General features: G+C 29.7%; 3 protein-coding genes across 8 annotated transcripts; 1 reads left to right on the top strand and 2 right to left on the bottom strand.

Annotated features, from left to right (window-relative positions):
• Positions 1-181: 181 nt before the first annotated feature.
• Positions 182-5,709, bottom strand: LOC118072173 (RING finger and SPRY domain-containing protein 1-like). 6 transcript variants are annotated; one of them, XM_035091841.1, is made up of 10 exons: positions 5,289-5,709; positions 5,106-5,203; positions 4,816-4,886; positions 3,014-3,284; positions 2,762-2,927; positions 2,459-2,641; positions 2,157-2,364; positions 1,816-2,075; positions 1,280-1,758; positions 182-1,208 (listed from the first exon to the last, which is right to left on the bottom strand). In XM_035091841.1, exons 4-10 carry the CDS (start codon positions 3,220-3,222, stop codon positions 1,115-1,117), a joined length of 1,599 nt encoding a protein of 532 aa, XP_034947732.1. In that variant the 5' UTR covers positions 3,223-3,284; positions 4,816-4,886; positions 5,106-5,203; positions 5,289-5,709; the 3' UTR covers positions 182-1,114. The 6 variants fall into 6 exon arrangements, with proteins under 6 accessions (XP_034947732.1, XP_034947728.1, XP_034947730.1 ...); XM_035091837.1 differs by lacking the exons at positions 4,816-4,886; positions 5,106-5,203; positions 5,289-5,709 and adding an exon at positions 4,174-4,319 and having other exon boundaries at positions 3,014-3,333; XM_035091839.1 differs by lacking the exons at positions 4,816-4,886; positions 5,106-5,203; positions 5,289-5,709 and adding an exon at positions 4,174-4,319.
• Positions 5,666-12,195, top strand: LOC118072174 (uncharacterized). Its single transcript, XM_035091843.1, has 6 exons — positions 5,666-5,980; positions 7,497-7,666; positions 7,931-8,102; positions 8,848-9,054; positions 11,046-11,212; positions 11,285-12,195. Exons 2-6 carry the CDS (start codon positions 7,544-7,546, stop codon positions 11,777-11,779), a joined length of 1,164 nt encoding a protein of 387 aa, XP_034947734.1. The 5' UTR covers positions 5,666-5,980; positions 7,497-7,543; the 3' UTR covers positions 11,780-12,195.
• Positions 12,153-20,053, bottom strand: RhoGAP15B (RhoGAP_ARAP and RA_ARAPs domain-containing protein RhoGAP15B). Its single transcript, XM_035091835.1, has 10 exons — positions 17,933-20,053; positions 17,497-17,686; positions 16,846-16,969; positions 15,920-16,159; positions 15,060-15,272; positions 14,029-14,453; positions 13,647-13,886; positions 12,845-13,047; positions 12,581-12,622; positions 12,153-12,518 (listed from the first exon to the last, which is right to left on the bottom strand). The coding sequence occupies exons 1-10, from the start codon at positions 19,834-19,836 to the stop codon at positions 12,380-12,382; spliced, it is 3,720 nt and encodes a 1,239-aa protein (XP_034947726.1). The 5' UTR covers positions 19,837-20,053; the 3' UTR covers positions 12,153-12,379.
• Positions 20,054-22,733: the final 2,680 nt, after the last annotated feature.

Raw genomic sequence — 22,733 nt, 5'->3', positions numbered from 1 at the left:
TTTTTTTAATTTCTCATATTTTTGTATTACTTTTTTTTAATTAATGACAAAAAAATTTATTAAATAATAGAAAAAAATAAGGAAAAAAAACCATAATTAAGGAATATGGATTCTGGAGTGGAAAAGATTGAGAAGTATTCGAAATAATGAATAAGCAATTCATACAACGTTATACTTTTTCTTTATATCCTCCCAAGAATATAATGTGTATATAGATTTTTATATACTTTTTTGTTCTTTAAACTTAATAGTGATTCTTAAAGACTTCTTGTTTACTGCTATTTAATATTTTACAAGTAAATGATTTAGTTACGATAGATAAAATTATCTTTATTTATCAGTAATATCTCATTTTATCTGTCTTCTGAATTTTCTATTCTAGAAAGAATTAAAATTTGAGCCAGAAATATTTGAACTCTAAAATGATTACAATTACAAAGAATGTGGAAATTAATTTTAACTCAATATTAAATTTAATAAGAATTTCACATTGAATAGTTTATGTCGGAACTATGTTAATAACAGTAATATTAGAGTGCAAAGAATCAATTATGTGTTTATACACTCTCTTAATCCAACAAATTAAGATTAAAGTACTCTCGACTCTTAAAGACATTAGTTATTTTCATTCACAAGTGATTTTTAAAATATAATTTTATTATTAATATAAATGCATAATATTTTATTTCATCACTCATTAATTCAAAAATAATGTTATATTCATGTTTAAACTATTTCGTGAAATACATAATGAATTTTTGTCACGGCAGTCAATTGAGAAAATAATATTTCTCATTTACATAGTTAAATGATATTAATTATTTCATTTATTAATTTGAATAAAATTTTAATCAATATTTCTTTGTTTTTTTTTTATTCGTTATGTGGTCAAAATACTGCTGATTAAGAAGAGAAAAGGAATGCATGTTAGATAATAGCTTACCTTTTTTATTTTATCTTCCTGTTAGTAAGAATAATTATTTGTGATTTATTATTTTTCGTTGACGTGTTTGTAAAATAGCGCGGATGTGTGTAATTTGTTAGAGAAAATAATGAAAATGATAAATTTTATAATTCTTAGCAATTATTTAAATGCTAGTTAGTGGTAATTATGTCACACATTCTCTAATTCAACAGCCACTTCTTCTATTGTCGCTCTACACATCGGACATTCAACCAGTTGAGTAGGACACGTTTGACAGAACCCTCTGAAAAATGATGTTATTTTTAATAACTACTTAAACTTACTCGTGTAATTAAAAAGTATATTTTTAATTACCTATGATCACAAGGTAACAGCCTAACGGAGGCTTTTTGATCATAACATAAGGTACAAGAATCTTCTCTTACACTTAATTTTCTTAGCTGATTTAAATAAATATGCCGAGGCAAAACTACTTTGTCTTCTGGATTCAATTTAGCATGGTCATTAAACTTCTTAAATTCTCGATCTGTTGGCGGATATTTAAAAGGCACATTGCCAAAGTTAAAAAGACACTGTTGAAAGGACATAAAGCTGGCAGCAGCATAAAATCCTGATCTGGCTGTTTTGAACACTTGCACACAAGGTTTCAATGGAATACCATTAATATAAAATATTATTTCTAACTTATTCAAGTCTAAAAGACATCCAAGAATATCTCCAGCTTTCCAGGGCGGGCGATCGTGATATTTTTCACTACGTGCATTGTGCCAAATAAGTCTTCGACAACCATCACAAGCTAAAGAATAAGCATCGTCACCAATACCATATCCTTCCTATTAAAGAAATAGATGTATCATTTTATATATTAACTAATAATGTCGAATACTTACATGATTCAAAAAAGTGCTATTCTTCGTTGCCCAACCAATCTGCATAACTCCAGTGGTCATGATAAGAGTTTCATAATACCAAACTCCAGAATCAACTTGAAAGGTACACCGTACACTTTCAAAAGAGTATGCATCACAGCGCGCTTCTAAACCATTCGGCGATATTTTCAGGTACTCACTTACGTCCTTTGTATTCAACATTACATTAATTCCCGTTAAATCGACAGTGTCATGAGAATATTTTCTACCTTCTATCAAAACTATGATAAAAATTTAAGTTAGTTATCATTATTTTAAATTATAAAAAAAGTTATTAGAATTCAATGAAAAAAAATATTTACATAAATTATCTAAGCACCACTGAGAAGAGAAACCAACTTGTCGTTTCACATAATGAGTTTCATCTGCCCATTTTTCTAAAGCTAACAGTGGATGCTCCTTCTCTTCCATAAGTCTCTTTTGAATCGTCAATTTATTTTCACTTGTCTGAGCAAATTTTTCCAAAGCAATCAATGAGTATAGTATCACGTGTGGCTCTTCATTTTCATTCTGAAATTGATGAAAATTGTTTGATTTAAATTAATTAATAAATTAATAATAGTAATCTTTAGAAAGAAATCATTTTTTAAAATTATAAACTTACAAGATTCGATACGAGGTAGTCTAAAGTTGCTTTTGAAAGGACAGCTATACTACTAGGACCTGCTAATTTTTCTGCAATGCAACCAAGCACCACACAAATATTTCTCTGTTGAGTTATGCTTGTTTGTACCTTTCCAGTCTTTTGAGACAATTGAAACATTTGCGAAAGCTTCAAAACAGTATCCTAAATGATGAAACGATAGTTTAAAGGATTTGAAATGAACTTTTTCAATAAAAAAAAATTTTTATAGTGATTCTAAGATATAAATAACGGAAAGATATCATTTTTAGAAATAAAGAATACCTTCGACGGAAGAGGACAATCGTCAAGTAATAAAGTAATGACTGAAGGACCTAATGGACTGTGCATGGGGATAACATTCACCATCGAACTGACTACTTGAATCCATCCTTCTTCTTTATCAGCTATTGCATGAAGCTTTAGCATTGATGGCGGTGGTTCTTGATCACTGAAATTTATACAAATTATTATTATGGTTATTTTGTATAATTTTTATTATTTAATTTTGCTTATTTATTAATTAACTCAACTTACTTATCAACAAGGACTCCAATGACTCCCAAAGTCTCCAGGACCAGTTTGTCAATGTGAGCTGATGTAGGAAACTTGAACCCAGAAGATGCATCGCTTACACAGTGACTTTCATTGCAGTTAGGTGACAATACAGAATTGTCTGAAGTTACATTATTCCGATGATTAGTTTCTTGATCCTCTTGGCCGTCGTTGCACAGACAATTTCCCATTCCCACAGATTTCTCAGGCCACTTTCTTAGCCACAAATTTTCAAAAATTTTTTACGTGGCATCTAAACATGATAATGAAGAGTCTCTGGTGTTTATCCACTCTATTTTCATCTGTCAGTTAGTGATGTATTTGATTAATAGATAATAAATGACGTTAAACTTATTTTTATATGATCTGTTAAGCACACAGACAATGTGCGAGGTATGCTCGCAATGTAAATAATTTGCAACAGCTAAAATTTTACTGACATATGACGAAAAAACGGTACAACCTTTCGGTTCGCCGATTTTATTATCGTTTTAGGTTAGTTTTATGGATTTTTCGCGTAAAATTCTTGTAACAAACGGAATTATCACGACATAAAAATGATTTTTTAAATTTATTTTAACTGGAATGTCAAGTTCATTTGATGAATTTTATAATGAATATTACTCGAGTAATTTTTTATCACCTTTAAATAATAATGTGATTTCTTACAATGCACCTTTGCAAATTCCTATACGTGTATGACTGGCAAATACTCATACACTTATGATAAAAATAAGGTATACACAGATGAATAGTCATAATAATCAAAACTCAAACAAGAATTCAATAACATCTCAATGCTTTTTTAAGGTTACATTCTCTTATCTCTTCTCTGAGTCATTATTACTTCACTTTTATTTTTTTTTTTTGCTGAACTTTGAAAATGTTTATAAACACTGAACACTCAAAACATAAAGAATCAAAGCACAGTAAATATTCTTGAATATTGAATATGTTGATATAACCTTGATAAAAAATAAATTCAATTATTATATTATAATCGAGTTTCAGTTTATCTTTTCAGAATTCTGGTAAAGTTTAAATTCGCAAAATAAGTGGCAAATAGATAAAATTAAAGGTTAAACTTATTTAAGATTCTTAAACGGTATATTATATCAGATGTTTTTATTATAATTGCATACCTATGTGTTTTAATGTTAAGCGCTATTTCTTTTTGGATTAGTAAGTTACAGGAATTCATTGTTTTATCATAATTGCAAGTAATAAAATGAAAATTATTATCGAAAAATAAATTCTGCAACTACACAAGCAACTTCAATAAAATATGGCTGCAATAACTCTCGGAGGATAAAGCAGTGACTGCGTTGATAACTTACCATCAAATGTTCTTTATTATCGACAGTTTTGAGCGCGAAAAAATTTTTAGTTTAGATATTTTTTTGAAATTTTGTTTTGTTAAAATTCTGTTTTACTTATAATTATTGCTATAAAATGTGTACATTATAAGTTCCAGTTAATGTATCAATAATGATATAATAATATTAATATTTGCGTCAAATAAATAATCATTTGTTTCACCACATAAATTTGTATTATTATTTTTCATTTTTAAGTTTCAATTAACATATTTCTAGTTTTATATTTTACGACTTGAAATACTTTCAATTGTATAAATGAAATTAATTTCAACTAGAAATTTATTGTCCTCATAAATCTATGGACGTCAAGTATTATGTATGTTTTAAATTTAGAATATCTCAGTTCTGTCTTATACCGAAGCATAGTCACTATATTATATCATTTATTAAGAAAAAAAAGCATACCTGTATACTCGCATAATATTTACTATCATCTTAGTTGAGTTTTATAGATCCGGAAACTAAACCAAGTATTCCTAAATATAAATACAATTAAAGATCAATATTAAGAAACGAACAAAAAAAAAAAGAAGAAAATGATTGTAAAAAGATAGTAATAGAAAATTGCATGGTATGAAAAGTAACTCAAGGTAGACACCTTATTACTATATGTGAGTTCTTTTTCTTCTTACAGAATTTACTCCGCCTTTACTACTTTTAATTCAATTCCATCAATTTCTGATCAGTTTCATTACCTTCTCTGAATCATAAATCGATGTGAAAGTCCTTCAGCGGTTCTCACTTTAATCTTGAATGTAAATAAACCTTATCATATCCTTAATCCTTGTCCAATCTATTAAGAACACCGATAAAAATAGTAAATCAGTTAATTTATACACCATGATTTTTATTACACAATCTACAATAAAATTACGTACCTTGATAACATCTGTAAACAATCTTAGATTAAGAGCAATGTTATATCATGATATTGAATCTGAAGCTGGTTAAATAATCTAGATACAATATCAAGTTCTTGAGGATGATGAAGACCAGACTGTTCTGGGCTTTTTTGTATTCTGGCAAGACTTTTGACTCTACACTAGATCCTCAGAGGAAGCAAGCCAAATGAATGAAATGTTTTTCATCTTTCGTTATGGTTCTGTCGTTTTAGGTTGGCTGGAATAGTGCAAATGGGCAACGGCAAGAGTTCTTTGAAGAACTTCCAAACACATGGATAAATCCTCACACATTCTTGGATGTTTCTCTGATGTTGATGGTGGGGTTCAACTTGACTTCAGAGAAGCGTCATCAGCGGTGAACGGAACGTCTCGCGCAGGTTTTAGTTGTCACCGTGACGCCGCTACGTACGTTGTTTTGTGATGCTGCTGTTTTTTTCTAAAAAATTAAATATTAAATTAAATTGAGCAATAAAAATTGATAACATATTAACTAATACATGATATTTGAATAATATTGTGTAAATAAAAGAGGATGACAATATTTTAGTCAAAATATTTCCTCACTTGTTCACTTAGAAAATTGTCAAATTTTCAAAAAGTGATAAATAAAAATATTTTTTTTATTAAAAAACAAAAATGGATCAATGTCTGTAAATTATCCAAAAAAGGTATTTAAAATTTTATTTGTTTGTACATATATTTTTTCTATGTTTCGGAAGTCTAAAAATGTAGTACCGGGTTATAAAGTATGCTACCTACGCACTGTCACTGTTGGTTTAAAAAAATTTCTGGCACGTTTTTAAGCCTCTCCCAACAACTCAAGTCACGATCGCGTGTGCTATACTGTCCATACCTGCCATACTTGTATTGTGTTTGATGGCAAACGTGTTTCGTTTGAAAACTTGCGTGTTAAAAGAATTTTAATTTAATAATAATTTCTTTCATTAGTAGTAATACAACAAAAACTACTCAAGTTTACGTTACTAGAACTAATTATTCAAATTTTTCTATTATCATCTATTAATTAAATAATCTTCATCATTTTTCCCTTTTTCACATTAATTTTGAGTATCTAAATTTCAATTTTCTAATTAAATTCTCCTTATGATATAAATAATTGAATTATTAAACTGAAAGGAGAATTATCTAAATGATATAAAGTGTAAAAATTAATTTTTTAGTAATTTTGTATCAAATGTAGGCCTTTATTGACACATTCATTGATTAGGATAGAATTAAAGCTTGAAGAACAATCGATTTCCTCAATGTTTCTTTAACTACTTATTTCAACAATTTCATTTTAAATTTAAAAGCAAACCTCTACTTTCACGTATTGGCATTCGTCCCGTACTCGATTGAAGAACGAGCATATACGATAGATTGCGTAATGAAAGTAAGAGAGGGCATTAGACAACATTCGCACAATGCGTGACCTACCTTTGCGTATTAAGTCATGGAAATAAGTCATTTATTAATTAACCTTATACATTTACACTTTTCCCATCATTTTCGATCATTAAAGCTTAGTTTTTATAACAAAGTAGAGAAAAGGATATAAAAGATTAAATGTTTATAAGATAATGTTATTTCAATGAAACTATAATCATTGAAAAAGTCAATGATTTATGAAAATAGTAATTATATCCTAAAAACTATTTAGAGTCATAGCTTCATTCATTGTTCTATTTCTTCATCATAAATATTCGCTTAATCAGAAAAAAAATTCTATCATAATCGAAGTAATTGATAGTAAAAAAGTTATCTAGCACAAAAAAATCCACAAAAAAGAGCATAAATTGTTGAGATAACCTCACTTATGATTCATCGTACCGGTCATTTTATTTTTCCAGTAGTTACACATTTCCTTTGGATCTGGATTTCTTCTTTCTACATAAAATAAAATACAAAATTTATTTATTCTTGCTTTAATGATAAAAACACTTGCGAAATTCGTGCTAGTTTAAATATTAATAATTTCAAATTTAGATCAACTCACACGAAGTTTGGTAAAGTGGATGACTTCTTGGAATGAATATATGAATAGACATAAAAAGTCGATTAGTTAATTATACTCATTCGTACCTTCTTTGATTATTTAGCTGTCATCTACCTTAATTTTACCTCTATTTTCCTGCTAACTGGTTGTTAATTAATTTTTTTCGTTGCAAATCCGATCATTCCAAGAAAAAGGGTACAGAGAATCAAACGGCACCGGAAAAATAGTAGGAAGAATGTCGGAGATGCGCGCGCATCTATGTTACGGCGCTGAATTAACTGCCCATCAGGTGCAACAGGATGAGGACGTTCAGTGCAACGGCAGAAGTCGTCCAGTGAGTCTTTACGATAATTTCAAGGTTAGTTTGTGTGCGCTGGTCATGCGTAAATATTTTGATTTTCACTTTCGACATCACTTTCTTTCATACTTACTTTTAATTTTTATTAAATAATATTAAACCATCAATATTGTACATACTGTTGTGAATTAAACGAAAAGCTTACTAGTAAATTGATGAAACGACCTGTTAAATTAGTTCGCGGCGAAACAGGAAATGAAATAGAGTTTGAATGGAAGTGTGTTTATTGACGTTGAGAATCAACAGTTAGAATTGTTGATGCAGGACTCGGCGACGATGCCACCGTGCGTTACGTCTATGACGAATGCAAGTATTTTGAATCAAGTGACAGCAACAACAACGACAACTACGTCAGCAGTAACACAATCGGACAATAATAATCGTGTAAATACATTAAACAGTGGAAGTATGTCAAAGACTGGTAGCAAAGTAACAGGTACGAAACTTGATTCTTCTTATTATTTCAATTACACTTTGAAGTTTTTTTTTTTTTTTCAATAAGCAAATTTATTATTTTAATTGAATTGCTATTAATGTTGTTAACATTATTCTTATTAATTTTATAGGTAATTTATTAAAAACTAGGCTGAGACTTTAGTTTTTATTCACATTTTTATTATAATAACAATGGTGCTGAAGGTTACAACGTAACAATTGCTATTGATTATTATTCATTTGTATGTAATAATTCTAAAAACTTGAATTTATTAATTTACAATGAGTTCTCGTTTACTGAAATTTAAATGATTGTGAAGATTCAAAAAATTTGTTCATATAAAAATTAATAAAATATTAATATATGAATAAACTTAAATATAATTTATATAAAAGAATTACAATACCATAACTGAAGCTTTCAAAACAAAACAATGTTGCTTCATAACTTCTTGCAAAAATCTGTTAAGAAGTTTCATTACAAAATTATTTGCTTGCATAAAAGGAAAAAGTTAACAATAAATAATTTCCGCTCAACGATTTTTGAACTGAAAATTTCCCGTATTGCTGAATAAATTATTTATTTAAAATTCAACTTACTTATGGATTCATATTAATTTAACTAGTTGATAAAAATAGGAGGTTGGAAGAAAGAACTGATAAATAAAACAAGACTAAAAAAGGCGGTTAATAATTATCATTTTGATTATTTTTATACCTCAATAAAATATTTAATGCATTTTTAGGTGCGGCCACGACTAGTAACATTGCCTGGAACATGCCAGGGGATAAAAGTAAAGAGAAAGATTGTGAAAGAGCTCCATCGATGGCTAATTGTTTGTCCACGACTGTTCCCGTTAATCTTGCGGCTTCAAAAATTGCCGGAAGACATACTCCTACTCGAAGTTCCCTTAGGCATAGTCGAATGATTGTCATGCATCGTAATGGAAACAGTGAGTATGATGAAGACGAAGATACTTCATTGAAATTATACACATGCTCTAATGAGTAATGTTATCTTAATGACTATAGTTTATGGTGGTGACTAATAGAAATAATAGAAAAACTCTCATCAATTATATATTTTTCTGAGAAGAATTGTTTTTTCATTAATTTCAATATCTTTTAATTCTTCTCTGGTAAGTTTCATGAATACGAATTTTTTTTTTGTTTTAAAACGTGGGAAAAAGTTGATGCAACTGAAGATTTTGTTTTTTTTCCTGCGTTGTAGCTTTTGTCGCAACACAATATATCACTTGGTGGCCGTACAAACCGGAAACTATGCTAGCTAGAGTATCACTTTAGCTCTCAGGAACCAGTTTTATTCATGTTTTTTCTATTTGAAATTATTTTTCGTCATTTGGGTGATTGAAAAACGATTCTTTTACATCAAAACCTTGTTATTGTATGCTCAAGTGTTCATTTGATTCAGAAGTTGAATAATTTAAAGATAAGTTTTTCAATTATCAACATGTTTGCTAGTAAATTTCTCGTTTCATAGTTTTCGAAAACTATGTTGATATGGAAGTAGTCAAATTTTATGGGATGTTGAAGTATATATTCTAATCTATGACCTTTTTGATGAGTGAAAAATAAGTTTATCAGAATTGGAGTAGATATCGATTTCAAAATCTCTTAACAAAGTTATATAAATAAAGTTTAAATATTTTTTCAAACAACAATTATAAACTTGTGATTTGAAATTCTTCAAGCTAAGAGAAAGCTAAGAATCTATGATAATTTAAATCTTGATAATCAACGAAGAGGTAGGAAAGTTAGTTGATCTTCTGATATAACTGATACGACGAGGCGTTCGACAGTTGTCTATAAATAAATTTACCATACATTTTTTTTTACATATATTCCAAACATAGCAGAAGAATTCAAAATATTTTTAAAATCAGTGAATCAGTTTCTTTTACGACGAAATTCATTGTTTATGAGACATCTAAAACATTAAATGGCCCAGCGATGGAATTCATTAACATAAAATTATCTTCAAATTTTTTTTTATTTAAAAAAATTTTATTAACTTTAAATTGATTTTTCGGAAATAATTTTACAAACAAATGTTCTCAGAAAATTAATAGTGATTGAAATTTACCTTTTTCCTCATCGGTAAACACTAAAAGACTTTAAGAGAAAAAAGCAGTTTGAAGATTTAGCAGACACGTGTTGATTATTGAAGTGGAAATGGCACTCAAAGTATAATAGATTTATCCTCGAGACTGACTAAGTTCCTAACTATCTAATAATTTGAGTATGAAATATATTACTAATCTCAAAATAATCAATAAAGGCTTTTTGATATTTAAATCACTAAATATATCAGTTGAAACTTATTTTTATTCGATACACAATTATTCAATATATTGTCGCCTATAAAAAATATTCCATGAATATTTCGAATTATTATTAGTTGATTGACGTCATTGTGATCTTGAATAATGCAGGTGACTGCTAATCAGTTTTATGGTGACTCGAATTTATTCTTTAGTTCTCTTTTATCACTCTCTGGATGCAACTAAAAATAAGAGCTGTAAATAAACAAAAGTAAGGCTTGATGAAGTGTAAAATATTTAATGCACCTCTGACGATGTAGACAGCTTAGAAGCCCCAAAATCGACTCTGATCTCTTAATCTATCATATTTAAATAATTTAGTTTTCTGCTGCAACGATTATTTGTATTATTTACGATTATATCAGACACTTTCTGCATTTATAAAAAGAGTTGAGAGGTTTCGATTATTTTAATGGAAAGTTTTTCACTCATCTATTCAAACGATCTCTTTTTTTACTCCCTAAGAGTAATTCCAGAACTTGAAAATTGTCAATTTAACAAACGCATAAATAGATTATTTACATTTTCAATTAAGAAAATCAATCTAAATTTAAATTAGTATGCATAGTTTATAACCAACATCTATAATTTATTATTTCCAGTTCCAAGGAAATCCAGGCCACCTCTTCTGCGACGACGGAAGCTTGCAAGTAGTTTAGCAGCTCTTCAAACAATTTTAGGAGTTGTAATAACATCTTTGTCTCTTTGGTTACTTCTTTGGGCGCCCAATTTACCTTTTTTAGACAACCCATACTGGAGTGGAATGCCGGTAAGGTTTTATTTATTAAATAACATTACCTAAATTATAAATAAATTTTAATATATATATTTTTTTTTGCAGTTACTCTTCTCAGGAAGCTTCGGAGTGTGTCTACTATGCTGTTTCAAAAAGGAATACCCAGGTATGAGTCCAGGCTTTTGTTTGACATTGACAAAAATCATCAGCGTCCTCCTGGCTGTTGTTGCAACGATCACGTGTCTAGTGGCTTGTGTTACATCCGCGATGCATTTGATAAAATTAAATGGTCTTGAGTGTACTCCAGCCCGTGTCAGAAATGCTACATGTGCTTGTAGACCACGCAGTGAACTTGCAAGTCCGGCAGATCCGGTTTTGAAATACGTAGATTTGAATTGTCCAGAAGTAGAAGGAGTTTTAACAATTCTTTTATTATTTTCTTCAACGTGTAATGCTATAGGGGCAATTATAGCTGGATGGTATTGCTATCTTCATTGGAGTACACGTGATAAAAGACCAGAGTACATTAAAGTAAGGACTAGTTTGAGATCTTCTCTTGACACTCGACCAATTTATAATCCAAATCTAAATAGACGATGACAGGAATATACTTCTCCGGAGAAAAAGTGGAAAATAGGAAGTATTACGACTGCTTTATAGTCATGTGGACATTCAGTATTGTTATTGATAGATCTGCCTATATTTGAAAATGAATTATCGTGCAAAGATGATGAATACAATTGATTTTATTGATCAATTAATAGATCTAGCTGTTCAGATATTTCAATTAAATGGAATATGAACTGGATTTTTCAAATGAAAAATTCCAAATGATATTAAAAAAGAGACTAATGCTCATTAGAACTTAAATTAGGTATTAAATACTTATTATAAGTTTCAATTATAGTAAATAATAATTGTTATAAATAGAAATTTAATTTTTAAATATTTTAAGATTTAATCATACAAGCTAACGCATTAAAGCGTTGTTTTATTCGATTTTTTTTTAATAAAAGAAATGATATCTACATAATACTTCTTTACTTAATATTTGTGTCGTTCATATATTCTACTAATATATAAAGTTAATATTACTTAATATTTATTTATAAAAATATTGGTCTTGAGGTAAAAAGTCTATGAATAAATCGTTTACGTAAATGCTAAACTTAAACTAATCATCCGGTTTGATATGAGATATTAAGGATCCATTAGGTTTACAGCTGAGGGTAGAAGATTTAGCTGATGTTCTCCAAACAACATTGCAGCTAGCCAACGGTATTGATCAACGACGGATGTTCCTGCTAATATATATCCAAAAAATGGACTTTCTTTACACCTGCAAAAATAATCAGCAATTTAAATATAATCAATTGATTATTGATTATTCTAAATACTAACCTCGTTGGTTTTTTATTTTTCAAAAGAATCGTTATAGACCATCTAAAACAAAAACAAATAAATAAAATCATTCAGTAATTTTGTAATTAAAGGATTAATAGATGGAAGAAGCTCAATTTAATACGTCATTAGGGTAATTAATTAATTAAATCATTGAACTGATGAAAATTAGCTGATCAAGTAGCTAATCTAATAATTATAGTTCGATTACTGTAGTAATTGGAAGGAAAATTAATTAAGAATAATTAATAAGTTTTCTCTTACCCCGATTGCGGATTTCTTTTTGGTTCATGACCCAAGTACCATACTATATCTTCTATTTTCCATTCGTGAAATTTGACAGCACATGTTTTATCTTTATAACAGCATAATTTAGCTTGACTAAACTCAAATAGGTATGTTTTAAAACCTTTTGACTTGGTATCAGCGAACTTAAGTTCACCTGAGATTGTCATTGGTGGCTTAATCTGTAGAAAGAAGATTAAAAAAAAATAAATTACTACTTATAATTTGCTAGTAGGATAAAAAATTAGACTTTTAAATAAATTTCATTATAGAGTATAAAAAAGGATATCCAGAGAGGCGTTTAAATAGTGTAAATAAGATATGTAATTGAAATTTCGATAAATTCATGGGTATTAGGGTGAATGTAATTATTATGAAGAGCTTGAGAGTTACACGGTCAAGTCCAATTAAGTTACATCCTGTTTTCATCATTCACATTATTTATTATATTAACACACTCCTTTCACTCTTACTAGTGCAATCTGATCCATACTGGTTACCCAGTTTGTTTGTTACGAACGTCTATAACACTCTGGGAATTTTTTATATTTCACTCTACCCATTTATCCTTTATTAATAATCAACAATTCAACCATTATTCTCTCATGACCATGAACTCTCTTGACATTCACACATTTTTTTTTTCTAAAGAACTCCAAAAAGGGATTCAACTAACACGATTAAGTTGAAGTAGCTATCCAATAGTAGATCTTTTAAAGTAGTTTAAAGTCCAGACCACCCAAAGGCAGTAGAGAAATAAGAGAAACAAAAAGTTGTTTACCCTTGGAACAATGTCTCTATAAAGTCTGTCCTTCTTTAGAATTAAAATATTATCCTTCCGATCCTCGGAATCCCAGTATCCCCATCGTGCAACAGTCTCTAGAATCTTTTCAGCATGATGGAGAGGTCGTTCTAGTGCTCCTCCTAAAGTGCATTCTTCAAGACAGAGTTCATGAGCTGGGAGTTTTGCTTTTTCTGATAGCTCTCGACATACGTCTGCTGCAGTTTTTTGAGGTCCAATCTAAAAAATTATTGAATAATTTTATTACTTTATTTAATCTATATATTCTACTAACAATCTTCTTAATTAATACCTTTTATTGAATTTAGTTAGTTAATTATTTTCAAATTTATTAGCTTATTATTAATAGAAATTTATATACCGTGACATTGACGCATTCCCCATCTTTAGATAATAAATAAATCCATATTTTTAAATCTCCTGAAGGAGCTCCTCGCAATCCATTATTCGATACATGATGTCTCTCGAGTACTTCAAGAATTTTAGCTTCCTTTGCCAAGTCATCAGCTGATAATTGGTATAACTTGGGGTAAAGTCTAATTAAATCTCCAACAACTGTTGTTTCAGCTCGATTCCAGTCTTCAGCACTTTTAGTACCTGCGTGCATTAGCGTTGGCCCCCATACTGATGATAAATTTTCTACTGTCATCAAATTCCTTGAACTTTGCTGACTGAGACAATGTAAATGTGCCAATATTCTTCGCAGAGTTTCTTTAGATATTAGACTTAAGACTGGTAGAAGAATACTTCTATATTTATTCGCTCTTTCATCATCATCAGCAACATCTATAAAAAATGAGAACATTTATTATTATTATTATTTCTTTTACTCATTTTGCTCAGAATATTTTGATTTATAACTTCAATTAATATTTTTCCAAGTTTTAATGATTGCATGATTGAGCTTTCTATTTTTTTTTATCTTTTACATTTCTCTCTATTGTTTTCGGTTAAAAAATAAAATCGAGAGAAATCGTGTGGTGATTTCAGTCGTTTTGCAAGGATGAATCATAGCCGGACGACCTCCACTTCATGAGTGAGAAACATCTTTCGTGCTATATCAAGTATATTTCTCTCTCCTCAATATTCAAGACAGTCAACTCGAGTGTTTGAGAGATTTGTGATTGGGTTCAACGTTCGCTTATTAACTTATTGATTCCATTAAAGACTTTAAAGACTTTGAGAATACCAATGATGAAATGCAGGTCATAAAGTAGAGAGAATTTATAGCTTTCAATTATCTTTAGATCTTTAAAGATCACTGAGAAAACCTTCTTAAAATTTTTTTTTCAAATTGTTGAGAGAAAGTTTTTTACTTTTAGTCAATTTCCTTTTTATGCCTCTTTTTTTTTGAAAAAACATGGATTTATCTTAAGAAAATAATCATCTTACCGATATTTCTACAAAGATCATGATGGACACTCTGAGGTATGAGAGGCTCTGGTAAATCTCTTATAAATCTTCTTAGCACTGTAGCAACATCATGCTCTGAATAAGAACTTCTAGTGATTGGCGTCGTCCACGCATCTCTCCTAAACGCCTCCAGGAGTCTTGTTACTGCGCTGCTAGAACCCCCCTTCCTGTAGATCCCTTCAGACATGATTCCTACCAGCGAAAAAAATTTCTTTCATAAAAGGGTAATAAATATCAACAACAAGTTCACATCCTACACATTGCATACATTTGATGTCAATTTAAAAAATTTTGATAGATTTATTGGTTAATCAATAGCTGATTTCAATAAAGGCTGGTTCTGACCCATGCAATCATTCTTTTTTATCAGAAGCGTGTGAAAATAGAGCACGAAAGAACATCCGGGAAACAGCATTGGTGTGTTTACCATGTGTACATCAGCAATCTTTTTTTTCATGGATTCAAAGACCGATTTTGTATACATTTAACACAAAAGGTGATAGAATACATGATTATTTAATTGGCTAAATTTTTTTGAACTCTAAAGTAAAATAAAATTTATTTATCTCCAAGATTTATATTCTGATAACGTAAACTAATTATTAAAACTAACCATTAGACTAAATGTTTTTAATTCACTTATATTATAAAAATAATGGATTTTGTTAAATTTAACATAAATAATAAGCTAATGAGATTTACGAAAAAAAAATGGTGATTTAAAACCATCTAATGATAGTTTCATAATGAACATTGGTAATGGCAGACTCGGTGTTGATTTACATCACATGGTCCTTGTAACTTTACAGTTATTTTACTCTCACTAGTTTATGACTTACCATGTGCATAAATGAAATTGATGCATTTATCAAGGACGACAGGAACATTATCTTGAGTGAGCTGTTGATCATCCAAAGCTGGTCCACAACACGTGGCAGCTTGATGAAGTGCATGACGCCAAGCTGGAGCTTCTCGAGTCCCTGGAGCTGCTAAATGAAGAGCTCCACGTTCTCCAGCATCTATAACAACTACTGGAACATTGCCAGCTCCTTCAATTGGTCCTTCTTGTTCTCGTAGTACTAGAAAAAAAATTATTTGGCATACTAATATGAATCATTTGAACAATTTTAAGATAGAAAAAAATAACAACATTAAAGAACGTGACTTAAAGAATTGACCAAGTCTGTTGTTTAATCTAAATCTTTTATTTGAAGTATATAGTAGGCACTAGAAGAATGACATCCGGTAAACTGCTGGCACGATAAATGTTATTCTCGCATGTTGCGAAACAGTTTTCATAAGTGTGTAATACATCGACATTAAATGAATCACTCGTTTGAGTTGTTTTAAAAATCTTCTTTATCAAATTATCTATCCTGAGTCTTGAGTACATAGAATAGCAGATGTTATATGATAAAATTGATTAAATAGTATTTCTGACTGAGTAGTAGGCAATAAATAATCATGGACTCTAAAAAATTCATTGACAACAGTCATGAGTTCAATTTATTCGAAGAATTACAAAAAAAACTTCCTCAATCAAAAAATATTTTTTCCTGTGACAAAAAAGTACTTATTTAATGCTAGCTTAATAATTAAACCAATTAATAACGAAAAAAAATCACAAGTCAATGGAATAATTGCTTAATTATTTAATAATGATAATTTTTTTACTAGGAAGAGATGAAAGTAATTAGCTAATGCTAAATGAATAAATTTTTAGCAGTGAATTAAATAGAATAATTAATAGTATATATTTACTTACAAATACATCGAGCTTTTCTCAGGTCTAAATGTTCAAGCTCTACAGGTTCTAATGATCTCGTGTAAACTAAAGTCCTCTGTTGAAGTAGAATCCAAGCAGGAAACCACGATCCAGTGATTCCTTCCTGAAATAAATTTGTGGACATAAATAAATCAGATAAAATAAATACCAAATCATTCTTTTTAAATAATATCAATCATATTTTTCATCCAGTCTATTTATTTTGGAGTTCTTGATTATATTTATTATCTTCTATCAGCTACGAATCAATTTAAAACTTAAATAACTTCATCACTCTTCACTCTTCACTCTTCATCTCTCTTCATTATATCATGTTGCAGAGGTAGAATTGATGTCTTGAGGATGTAGATAACGAATCATTAAATTAATCGAAAGTTTCATTTGAGTTTTAAATATTCCTAATGAAGCAAGCAGTAATTTAATTTTTTTTAAATAAAAAAAAAATTAAATAACAGATGTAATTACATAGCTTTCATTGGCTTTTATTTAGACTAATTCTTTAAGTAGATGTTGATGTGTTGGTTAAAATATTAATGATATTGTGTCACGTAATCGCTAAGCACAAAGACTCTTATTTCTTAGCTTTATCTTTATTTTATTTTTATTAATCACAAAACCAAACAAATATACCTTTAAATATGCCCAGCCAGCTCTTGTTAATTCAGCAGTGTATTTAGCTGGAAAAACTGGTGTCAGAGCTTCTAAAATTCTCTGAGCCCATATTCTTCTTTCAGTAATACCTTTAGCATAAAAAACATGAACACTAGGCCTTCCTTCACCACTAATTGCAATGCAATGAACAGTTTCTCCATCAACGGTCCTGGTATAAAAATAAAAAGAATTTAAAAAAATGGTAATAAATGAGAAAAAATGACAGTTGAAATGTCAGTAATGAGTAACAATAAAAGTTATCAAGGGAAATGAAAATATTTATTAAACTTTATGACGTAGAGAGACTTTGATCGATTACTCAATCTACTTTCCTTGTCATTCTTATGGCAGTTATGATTGATTTGCAGCATTTCCACTTCAATAAAGTCTCATTAATTACAAGCATTACACTCACTTGACATCTTGAAGTAGATGAACACTCTGGATGTTTTCAAGCAGTACGGTTTCTTTCAAAGTTGTCATACTTTTATCCACATAAAAGCTAATTTTCTGATCAGTAAGAACAGCAGCTCTTTGAACTAAGTCTCTGGCTCTTTCAATTCCCACACCAGTTTTAAAAACAATCCCTCGATGACAAACAGGAATAATTTGTCCAACAAGTTTAGGTCTTTCCATTTTTCCCAAGACGTTAGATTTTTTTTTAGCATCTCCATGTTCACGAGTTTTCAACAACTTCTTTCCCTTCATAAAATTCATGACGTTAGGCTTGACATGAGCAGTAGAATCATGTCTTAGTTTTTTTAATTTAGCCATCATACCAATTTTTCGTTCTTCTGATGGTTTGCTTGGAAGCTGAGGTCGTTCTTCAAGGTTAGTAGGCTTGGAAAGCTCCTCAGATGGCCTTGAAACAGTTAAGCTGTCCTGAACTTTCGGTATAAACTTTCTCGGTGGCGGTGCAGGTTGTTTTCTCCTAGCCAAGTGAACCAGTTTGGGCAGCAATGGAGGATTTTTATTAGCAACTTTCTCTAGAGCTTCCACCATTTCTACTTCGTCATATTCATTCTTGGGTAGTGAATCAAATCGTTTAGGAGGTTGTGGAGGTGCTACAGAAACTGGTCTTATCATGCTATTACCATTTTCTTCGTCAAGATCATCATCATCAACCTCTTCATTACGTTCTTCAGCATCTACCATACTTCCACTGCTACTTGGAGTTTCACTGGTAGCTAAAAGTGTCTCCAACAACATTAAATCATTATTATCATAATTACCATAAGCATTCTCATCACTTTTAGCAAAAGGATCAAATTCAAATAGCAATGATTTACTCTGAACTTTTCTTTTATTATCAGTAATATTATCCGAACTTTCATCAACTTTCCACGGTGTCCAATTTTCATATAAGGAGTTTCTTACTGATACAGAACTAGAATTCATTGAATTTTTATTGATATCAGAACTTTCAGAAATATTTTCCTCAATTGGAATTTCTTTTTCTTCTTCTTCAGCACTAAGAATAGGATTTAAATCTTCGCCAGCATCGTTTTTATCATTTTTCTCTGGAGTTGAATCATAAAAAGTCCAAGAATTCGAACGCGAATGTTTTTTTGTTTCAATCAAAGTCGGATTATACACGTCCGAGAGATTTAAACTCACATCAGAATCACTTGTGCGGTTTTGAGCAAAGTTTAACAGACTCTGAGCATCAGGAAAGTCAGTCAATCTGTCAGAGATGGTTGATGACAATGTGTCATATCTACTGCCACCGGAAGTGACGGATTGCAATTCGTCATAAATAGATTCATCAGGAAGTGGAGGCGGTGGATAAATTGGAGGTGGGGGACTGTATCGACTTTCTGTTAAATCTTCTTCGTTTTTCATACTTTTTAGATTGGTAGTTAAAGGGCTATAAAATGATATAGAACTGAATATATTATCACATGCTGGCATAGAAACGCATCTTTCTTCTTCTTTTTTACTCTTATCTCCGTCTGTTGTGTCTTCTTCATTGTTTGTTGAAGCTGAACGTCGAGTTAGCAGATTTTTCACTGATTTTTCTAATCTGATACTCGCATTTCTTGTGCTAGATATCATTGCTCTGCCCTTCACAGTCATCTTCTCAGATATTTCATCTTTTAATTGACGAGATGTATTACCTAGATTCCTGAATAAATTTTTTTCTGAGTTTGAACTTCGTGACTCTGATGATTTCCTATCGTCACTTTTTTCTGAATGACTCGACTCACTTGGACTTAAGGATCTTGGCGAAGGAACCTTCAGAGCCTGAAGGTTTCTCGGTGCTGGCACTGGACGTTCCGGAATTATTGAGCGTGGTTTAGGAATTGGTTTAACATCCATTGTATATGAATATAAATATTCAAGATCTTTAAATATTTCTTTTAAATAATAAACATTACGTAAAAATAGTCAACTTTGTTTACAAAATATATTTTTTGCTCCAAAAACTTTTTAATCTTAAAAATATATTTCTAATTATTTACTCCATTGTTCTCAATATTATAATAAAATTTATAAATATATGAATTTATTATCAAGTTTAAAAAATAGTTATTATTTTTTAAAAAAATTTTAAAAGTCATTGATAATTAACAGCAATGTTAACAGAAGGCATAGAAAATTTTAAAAACACTTAAATATATAAAGTAATTTTAAAGAACTATTTTTTCTCAGTCAATCAATCAAATGACAAATAAACAAATATAAAAATCTTTCATATCTTTTGAGTTCATGTGAGTTTTCATTGCACGACTGGCCTCGTATTTACAGCATTACGACAAAGAACCCATAAATATCAGTATGACTCACAACAAAATTGTTTTAAATGGATAAATAAAATAAGAATAAAATATATATAGAACTGTACAATTCTTTTTATTCATTCATTATATAAGTTTTCATAACTTCCTAGTGATTTATTCAAATAACACTCTTGACAGTTCATCATTTCATTATTTCTAGGAAGATATCACTGAATTTCTTTGTATGCATTCAAATACTTGTGATAAAAATGCATTATGATAACAATCGAACTTCATGACCTACAGAGAGAAGCACTCACTTTGTACTCTTACTCAGTAATCATTCCTTGCTCCAATGATCTATCTATGAAATAAATACACAAAACAGTCTTTTCATGCTATAACACACAAGTCTTTCTTTATTTCATTGAAGCAAAACACTCTAAAATGATTAAAAGAGTACTGAAGTTTATAAAAATCATTTTCATAAGTCGTGTTTATCTACCAACATGTTTTATCAACACATCACATCATACCACTCGTGGAATTCAAATTCAGAAAATGCGTAATAGTTCTTTCTTCAGAAGTATTATTAACTTTAAAAAGTTTATTTATTGGTATAGATAATTTTTAGTGTAAAATTGATAGTAAAAAGTTCACTGACATGTAGTAAAAGTTTTGATGATTTCTCTTTTAAAGTACAGTGAATGAGCCTCTCGGTGAGGCTTCGCCCACACGAATGCCACTTGGTAACTTTTCCTTCTTTCTCATTTATTCCCCACTATGAGAGTACCTTCCACCACTCTCCAGTTCATTTTCTACTACTCTTCACAAAGCTATAGTCAAGCTAAACGTCACCTCTGTATGCATTTAAATGCTTTTGCGCTGTATTTTTATTCCTGTAGCTACTTGTTGCTGAAAAATTAGATTGATGATGGCATGGAAAAAGCAGAAAAGGAAATAAGCAGAGCAAGTTTATTAAATTGATGAGAATATAAAATTTTTCATGAGAAAATGACTCATATCTGAATGACGATAGTTCTATACGTAAAGTTCTTTTAATAATTTTAAAATTGAATTATCAAATAAAAGCCTCAATTCTCCTCGTTGTTGAAATAATGATCAGAGTAGGTTTTTTGATATCATTCAATTAAATTCTATTGCTAATGGAATAGAAGAAGTTGAACTTCGAAAACTTAGCTATTGTTGATAAGATTAGATAGTTATTGTTTAACATTTTAAAAATTTTCTTTGTTGTCATGGATTTTATTTTTTTTTTTATGTATGTTACAAAGTTTTGAGTTTTGGTTTATATTGATATTTTTTTTTTATTACTCTTTACAGGTATTACCACCTGCTTATGAGCTTTATGGAATAGAATATAAATGAACAATAATTGACTTTTATTGCAAAACATCAAATAAAAATAAGTCATTATTTCAATACGGATGGAGATCAGAGATACCTTTTTTTACTGTCAAATTTGATGAAATCAGCAAGAGAGTGAAGAGGTGGATGTGAGTCATTCTGAATTTCAATAGAGACAATTATTTTGTTGTAAAATTAAATTTCATTCCTATTTCTATTATTAGGCAAGATAAAACTGTCAGTTAGCTGAAGGTTCTAGGGTGATGACTGGAGCACCTGATAGACTGCAATCATTACATCAAAATCTACAAAATAATTTTTAAAAAATTATCAATCATAATAATGAATAATTAAGAGCTTAATATCTGATTAGTAAAGACCAAAATTAATATTAAATTCGGTTGGAAACTGATATTCAACAGAACAAATCCCTTTCAATCTTTAGAAATGATTCATCTATTTTATCATAATGTTATCACCTAAATAATAGTTAGATAAAGTTCAATAAAAAATGTCTATTTAGAATAATTATAGACAGGTGAGTGAAACAAAATTGAAAAGACATACTTTCCAAAGGAATTTATTATGACTTAATAGCCTTGAAGTCAAATAGTGACTTTGGCTATACAAACAAGTTATCACGAACTGCTCTAACTTTGTTCAATGCACATGTACAAGAATTCCATGAATATCACTATGTTTAAATTTATCTATTCCCCAAACTCTAGTGTTTGCTATGAATCATTGTTCAAATAAACACCTCAAAATGCATTGAATCAAGGAGAGCAGTCGAAATACTTTAATAATAATACTTCAATAAATCACAATTGTCACGACAATATAATTTTTTGTTTTTCAAGACGGTTTTTTTTTTCGTATACATATGTGGAAGCATACATGCAGTCGCAATCTGCGATAACGAGTCGTCGAATAATTAATAATTGTATTGGTATTAATACTAATTATAATTACAATGAATTATAATACTTTGAAAGACATCAAAGACGGATAGAAATGTAGATGAAACAAAATTGTTAAATTATGCTTTTTAAATAATTTCAAGTGCCAAAGATGATTTTTTAAATACAGTTTCATAGTGCACAGTAGTAATACAGATGAACAAGAATT

The sequence above is a fragment of the Chelonus insularis genome, unplaced genomic scaffold (genome assembly GCF_013357705.1).
Source record: "Chelonus insularis isolate UGA/USDA-ARS -01 unplaced genomic scaffold, ASM1335770v1 contig_88_pilon, whole genome shotgun sequence".
Lineage (NCBI taxonomy): Eukaryota > Metazoa > Arthropoda > Insecta > Hymenoptera > Braconidae > Chelonus > Chelonus insularis.
The sequence above is the reverse complement of the archived record's forward strand: the minus strand, read 5'-3'. Positions and strand labels throughout refer to the sequence as shown.